Source organism: Styela clava, chromosome 13 (genome assembly GCF_964204865.1).
Source record: "Styela clava chromosome 13, kaStyClav1.hap1.2, whole genome shotgun sequence".
Lineage (NCBI taxonomy): Eukaryota > Metazoa > Chordata > Ascidiacea > Stolidobranchia > Styelidae > Styela > Styela clava.
The window spans coordinates 17,183,864-17,191,521 of record NC_135262.1 but is presented as its reverse complement, the minus strand read 5'-3'; the positions used below and the strand labels follow the sequence as shown (position 1 = coordinate 17,191,521).

Genomic DNA, 7,658 nt, shown 5'->3' with positions numbered 1-7,658 from the left:
ACTGCACTGGATATACTATACCTATACTAGGCTACACCGTCCTCCCTAATGATAGCTGGCTTCACAATCGCGTATTTCTATATCGTTACATTATCACAAAATGCTCAATTACTGCGCCCATTTAGTTTAGTCGCCGCGTGCGTGTGTAATCGTCTCTGAATTCTGAAATTGAGCTCGAGTTACCCATTGTTGTAGTGAAAGAGCGCGATTCAAATGAATTAACAGGCACAGGAGTTATTCGTTAGGGGCTACGTATACGTTTTAACGGCCTTTTACAGCGAATCGCCATCTAAATAAACTATAAACGCATGTATTGATAGTCAAATCTGTGTAGATGTATGTTATTTGGAATTGGACGAGGAATAGCAAGCGTAAGGCAGTTGCATAGAGTTGTATCACCCCCACTTTATTCCAGTTCGTACAGTGTTATTTTTCACCGTCTTCGCAATGTTTATGCCCTGTGTACGATCTTCGTTTTTACCCCAAACGAAAGTGTTGAACGGTACGGTGACCGTACATTTGAACCCATGTACATTTGAACCCATGCGTATATCCACGGGTTCAATCTATATGCGGGTGCTAAAACCCATGGGTTAGGGTGAGTATGGGTTTAACTATCCGTGAAACAAAAAAAATTCCATAGGTGCAATAGCATACAGGTGCAATTGTCATGGGTTCAAATGTACGTGGGTTCAAATGTAATGGAACCAACGGTACGTATTAGTAATCTATTATGACTCGATGACGGAGGATAGCTAAGCCTTTCGGATGAAATTTGATATTCTCATTTGTGAGTAATTCCGTAAGGGTAATTGACATTCACTAATCGACCGATTCACAAATTATGCTATAATTCACTACCATGTACGCTTGGCAATGGAAATGATTGTAATTTGTTTCAGTTGATATCAAATATATTCCGTCATGCATACGTGATTTCCGCTTAGCTCATAAAAGATCACTACTTCTTTATGGTCCTTCGTTATAGCGGACTCTACTTTCTTTTAAACTGAATTATTTTGAAGAACATAGATTATTAGAGTCATTGGTAGAATGAACAGAGATCAGCGGAAGTGGCGATGGGTTGTGCTTATCGCTTGCTTTTTCTCCACGATGGCCAATTCAACCGTTTTCTTTGCATTTGGAACTTTCGTTTTACCCTGGAAAGATGAATTCTCTGCATCTGGAGCTGCCATTGCGACCGTGACCAGTTGTGGGGCTGCACTTTCTTCCATTGGATGTATGTAGCAATATCGAATCTCACAAAATTTCGAAATCGTTATAATAAATACATAAATATTAATTAATTATATTAATTTGAAGTATAAATTGACAAAAATGGAGCGGCGATCGCTACAAATTGGCAAATTTATTGCAATATTGATTTTAGTCATACTTGTGGATGAGATTTATCAATATCGTTCTTAAGGCCAAGAGTCCAGCAATGCTCTCGCACATAAGAATCTCATGCGGGGATGATTATGTGCGAGAAGACTGCTGAACTCCTCGCCGTCGAGGGGGGGGGAGGGGTTCACGTAACCGCTGGTCGGTTACGTCCATGCTTCCGGAAAGTAACTGGTTAACTAACCCCATACCCTCCTGGACTGTTAACCGGACAAGAGGTCGTGGTTCGACATATGATTAAGCCGTCTTATCGGCTTTCCTCCCGGAATAAATATGTAAATCCTAACCTAATTATTCTTGAAGACTGATCTGTAAAAAAAAATTATCTTAATCTAAGCATCATTTGTTTCCAGGTCCACTAGGAAGTTTCTTTGTGGAAAAAAGTGGATATAGATGGACTCATGTTATCGGAGGAGTAATGATGATGATTTCATTTATTTGCTCAGCACACGTAACTACCCTGCTTCAGATGTTTTTCGCTTACAGTATCTTGGGAGGTTTGTTTCTTTTTGTGAACATCATAGTGAATATAGAATATATTGAATAATTTTCCAACAATAGCGTCTGTTACATAAGTCCTTTTCATTTTTAAAAGCCTCTTCGTTGCTGACTTATATCAGATAATTGATCAAGATGGGCCATGTCATTGCCTGGGTAATAAAAAAGTTTGTTTTACAGGTTTTGGGTCATCGTTGTGCCATGTTTCATATGTAAACGCTGTGAGTGAACACTTTACCGATCACCAAGGTCTTGCTTTCGCAATTGTCACTAGCGGATACGGTGTTGGCGGGTTAATTTTCCCCCTTTTGTTTGAAGTACTAATTGTTAAATACACATGGAGAGGTGCTATGATAGTAGTGGCTGGGATTTTTGGAAATTTATTAGTTTGCGGTCTTTTGCTGTATCCGGCATCTGCTACTCCTCCGTTTCCAAAGTCATATTTTTTTGACAAAAAAGATAAAATTTCGGATGCAAGTAATACTTCCATCGAGTATTCAACTGCGTGCAAAGAAGAATCGAGTTGTTCTGAGATGCCGAATGCAAATCCATCAATAGAAGTAGAATCAAATACTCACAACATAATACAAGAACATGTATCACATCCTACAAATGCTGAATCTCAACAAGATGAACAAATAAAAGAAAGTATGTGTGAAGAAACGGGCGATAATGACAATGCAAAACTATCAAATAATGTTGCCTATTTTGACAAAAATGTAGAACATATTCATTCTGATACCACTGAGATTTCAACTTTGGTTAACATTGTAGCAGAAAAATATGAAGCAGATTTTTCAACAAAGATGTCATTTCTACAAATTTCTAAAACGTTGCTAAGTTTGTGGAGTTTCTATATTATGGTTCTCCACAACGTAACTTTATACATGGGCTACTACCTAGTACTTGGATTGACTCCACTGAGAGCATCATATGATCTGGATATGTCGATAGAACAAGGTAACCCGTTTTAAAATAACACTTTTTTCGTCAATTGCAAAAATCAAAATCCTCCAGTCGTTTATGAGTGGTTCACTTTAAATTAACTTTATGATCAGAGATAAGTCGATCAGTCGACACAAGACATAAGATCAGAAAAATTGACGACGTTAAACCACTGTTTTTAATATTAGTAATCCTCCAGGATTGCTGTTTTGTGGAAAGAGATTATGCTATTCTTATTTATCTTTTCTTTATAAGACTATTATTCGTACATGTCAAGCGTCCTTGTGGCAACTTGTAGCGAATGTGGATTGTAACTATGAATCATAAAGTGACCTATTTTCAGAGAATGTAACTTACTATTAATATGAATGATACTATTACTATGATACTATTCATATTAATAGTAAGTTACAATAACACTTCCATGTAAATCACCCGTGTGGCAACTAGGGCTGGGCGTTTCGAGACAATGTTTCGATTCGTTTCGAAACACTGATATGTCGAACGACGCTGTTTCGACTTCCGAAACAGATATTATGACGTCATAGCGAATGCAATCTGAAATTTGTGAAGGACGAAGGTATCATTCAGCGATGTCCAATTCGAATTTAATATCTTAATTTAATCGAATATTGCGACTCTCAAATATCGTTTTTAGTGTTAATAGGAATATTGCATATCGCGCACAAGTCCTAGCGCCGCGGTCCACGTTTCGATTGAAATCATTTCATATTTATTTCATTTTTATGTTTTATCGTAATCGAAGACACTCTTTGCGACGCGCAATAAATTACTGCCGACATGTGCGGTATTAATTCAAAAACAATAATAAAAGCATAACAGTCGACATGGAATATTTAAATCAGAGCTGACTTGAAGAAAAATAAAATACGATTTTTAGTCCTAATTCTCCGTCATTGGCGGATGAAAATTTGTGAATCGGGTTCACTCCTTTGATTATGATGATGATCGCGTTAAAAGCAAAATAAAAATTATGTCCCCCCAGTAGCACAACAGTCAATATCTGTGGGTGGGAATCGTGGCGGAATTTAGCTTAACGATGTCACGCTGACGATAAACAGTCAGAAATTAGCCGTGTCAAAAATCTGAGTTAATGTTAATTTTACTGTATAATTTAAAACATTTCTCTGGGCGCCTAGTTTTTTTTTTCTGAGCTTGTCAATATACACCACAGTTCGTACCTACTGTAATGTTTATCAAGTATTTATTTTCCTAGAGCCAAAAGAACTAATTTCAATCAATGATCAAAAATATTTTTTAGAATGTACTGGATCACGAGGATCTGTGGCAACGGATAAACTAGAAAAGGAGCATTGATACGTTGAGAGGCCCCATATGCTATACTGCTTGTGAGCCCCATCTCAAACAATGACGTAATCCGTATTATTATGTTGCCATTTGGTCTCTGCTTTGTCATTAAGCAGAAACCTTCGTGGAATTATCATTATCGTTTCATGCTCTCGAATTATCCCCCAGTGCTTCCTTTTTGTGGTTTTAATTCTAGAAAATATGTGCAATTGTCCATTATACATTAAATTCGATTGGTAATATTGGACATGTTTTACTGTTTGTGACAAACGTGTGTTTCGTTTCGATTTCGAAACACCAGTGTTTCGAAAATGCCCAGCCCTAGTGGCAACTGACACATACGGATCCGAAGTAGGCACTAAATAAGGAGTTACATTTCAGCACACAATACCATCCTACCCTCTGTATTTGTACATCGGCTGTCAAAATTTGTGTGACGGATTCACTCCTTTAATTATCTTCAACGCCGCGCATGCGCCATTGATATGACGTATTACGATAAACGTTTGGCAACCCTATTCTTGATTATTAATCATTTTACAAATCATCCTTTTCAGCATCCCAATTGGTCGCAGCATTTGGAATAAATTCACTTTCTCGAATATTCATTGGTATTATTGCGGAAATGAAACTTATCAAATGTTCTGTGGTGTACCTGTCGTGTTTTGCAACAGCCGGTGCATTGGCATTATTTTCGCTTCTTGCCAAAACCTTTACTCTTCAACTAATCTATTGCTTGCTTAGTGCATCTTTGTTTGCATCGCTTTCACATTACCATCTACTTGTGTATGAAGTATACGGTAAGTTTTTATATTTACCAAAAACTCAAATGGATTTTTAAATAAATGGTTGCATTACACGCATTTTTCGTTACAAAACTTGGTAAATATGACTCTATACATATGGATATAAAATGCCTATCAATTTCTTCAATATCTATTGGATGAGCAATTCTGCTGAAAATGTTGTCAATATAATGTTGCTTGAAAAAGTTTTGTATCATTTTTTATTGTGCATATCCTATGCAGCAAGATAACGGCATTTCATAGTCCCATTTTAACAAGATAACAAGACTTCAATGTCTAAGTTGAATATATAACGCTATTTAAACAACTCAAGAAATTTAGTATATGCGAGATTTGTCAAGTTGCAAATAACTGAAATTTATTTGCAGAATAAATAGGTTTTCGCCTTCAACGTTTCGAACATACGCCTTGATTAAAGGAAATGTCGTTTGGGTAAAGGAGAGAGCAAAATGTACGTTCAAATATTACAATTTTTTCTTTCAGATCGACAACTTTTCAACACAGCATTTGGATATCTCGAATTTATGCATGGAGTTGGAATTGCATCTGGGCCTATCATCGGCGGCCTGCTTTTTGATATGAGTGGATCATGTGTATATTCATTCGCATTTGCAGGAATTTCAATTTTATTTGCAGTTAGTATACTTCCTATTGGCCTCGGTATAACAGGTCAAATAAAGAAACTGAACTTTTAAAGTTTATTTCATGATCATGATAATTCAAAAAGTCGTGAAGTAGATGAAAGTGATCATCGTCTCCACGGAAATCCAAATTCTTCAATATCTATGATAGCCCAACGACTTTCGCGTCGCCTGTTTTAGCGCAAGAATTAGCTCAAGTCGTGAGGTAGGCAGAAACGTTGAAAATATAACTCATTCGAGTACTTGCTCAGGGATAAATGAACGCTGGAAAACAATATCTGCAGTTACGACGAAAAATACGTCGCGTTTTTAACAACTTTTCCGTCCTTATAATAATTTATAGGTAGTATCGGCCCTTAGTGCATTGGTCTCCCCTCCGACTGTAGATTAAAAGTATACGAATATATAGTATTTGTTGTAGTATTATGATTTTACAGACTTGTTTACGTTGACTTCCATTAAAGGGATTGTGACGTAATAATCGAGAAGTGACGTGCAGCGTGAATACGCTTGTCACTGTCTTCTTTGTCTGGGACTGCTGTCTATTTATAACTGTGTAATTATATCGTGCTGAATCTTAGTGTATACTGTTTAATAAAGGCCGTTCGTCCGGCTGATGAATATTTGGATCAAGTTTATTGTGTGCATAGAACCTCGGTCTAAACCTGACAGCAATAAATCTTGACAGCATTCGTTGAAAATTGATCCATTCGATAAAATATTCAACATCTTTTGGAAACTTTTACTCAGTAAACTCGTTCAAATTTTGACTATTCATGAACACAGTTTTAGGCGCAAGTCTATGAGATATATCAATAAAAACCAATTCTATAACTAGAGCTGCGTGCAGCTTTAAAATGTCCCCCACCCTGACGAGGTTCGTTCTTGGAATGTCGTAAACGCAGTCAATCTAGTCTTTTTTTCTCTAAACATCAGACCATGGGTGAACTGTACATCATTATACAGACGGCCGCATTACGTTTTTGTAAAAGCACTGCGGCCGCCAATAAGATAGATCGCCCTTTATGAGCTATATTTAATTAGGCTTCCCGCTGCTTGTCAGCAGGGAACCTATTGTATTCCTGTGTTTTATTATTATTTATTTATTATTATTATTTTTCCAAATTGGTCCTACAAACTTGAAATTCACCTCAAATGTGCAGAAGTTCTCAGCTAGCAATAAAATGCAAATTTTTTTTTACGCGGGAAGCCTGTTAAAGACCTCTGATAATGAAACACTCGCGACACGAAAATTTTTTTTTTTTCAAGTTTTAAGGACGTGAACAGTTAAGGCGGAAAACAAGTTAATATAATTCTGACGGTAATACCTGGATGACCAATTGTAGGACATATAAACCTGTAAGTGTAATGCTAGTACACAAACCAATGTTACAAAATTATTCGTATTTAATAGGCTATAGCCTATCCCCCACAAAGAGATAAATTAAACCGCGTTTTGTAGATGCATTCTCTTTTCGCACCTTCCCCGTGGCGCTCTGGGGGTTGTCGCTATTATTTTATTTCGCTGTGTTTCGACGTATTTGCATAACTTCGATTAGAATTAATTCGCCATACGATAACAAAAAGTGTGTGGCGACTTAATATTAACTTCGCGGGCTTTCGACGGTGGCTACCGATAATTGTAGCAATATCCGTGGTCTTACCAGCCAATTAACACTTTGATTCTCACTGTGATTTGATTCTCAAGTCAGAAACGACATGCATTATCCAAAAATCCACAATTTCTCAACAGTGTGTATTTTTCGCTATAAAGAAGCTATTAAATATTTGGGTAAAGAAGAACAAGTCTCTTAGTATAAGAGTTATTTTGCAGATACAGTAGTATTTTTCGTGCTATATCATGTTGGATGTAATTAGAAATCACGATTCTTTAAATGATATGGGAAAGGGGGATTAAAACTTTTTCAGGGGCAACATACAGTCGAAGATGCCACTCTAATACATGGTAATTATGAATTGATTAGTGACGTAGAACTAATTCAAACCGCCAGGTCGCATCCATGAAAATATTGCA

At 36.8% G+C, this 7,658-nt stretch overlaps 1 protein-coding gene across 2 annotated transcripts; it reads left to right on the top strand.

The window, feature by feature from the left end:
* Positions 1–942: 942 nt before the first annotated feature.
* Positions 943–5,683, top strand: LOC120332491 (monocarboxylate transporter 5-like). Of its 2 annotated transcripts, none has more exons than XM_078119281.1 (5): positions 943–1,240; positions 1,758–1,901; positions 2,362–2,862; positions 4,734–4,976; positions 5,466–5,683. In XM_078119281.1, exons 1-5 carry the CDS (start codon positions 1,054–1,056, stop codon positions 5,675–5,677), a joined length of 1,287 nt encoding a protein of 428 aa, XP_077975407.1. In that variant the 5' UTR covers positions 943–1,053; the 3' UTR covers positions 5,678–5,683. The 2 variants fall into 2 exon arrangements, with proteins under 2 accessions (XP_077975407.1, XP_039255676.1); XM_039399742.2 differs by having other exon boundaries at positions 2,083–2,862.
* The last annotated feature ends 1,975 nt before the right edge of the window (positions 5,684–7,658 follow it).

Coding starts and splice junctions, on each gene's coding strand:
- LOC120332491 (XM_039399742.2), top strand. CDS start 1,054: ATGAACAGAGATCAGCGGAAGTGGCGATGGGTTGTGCTTATCGCTTGC. Junction 1,902..2,082: donor CGCTTACAGTATCTTGGGAG/GTTTGTTTCTTT, acceptor TTTGTTTTACAG/GTTTTGGGTCATCGTTGTGC. Junction 2,863..4,733: donor GGATATGTCGATAGAACAAG/GTAACCCGTTTT, acceptor CATCCTTTTCAG/CATCCCAATTGGTCGCAGCA.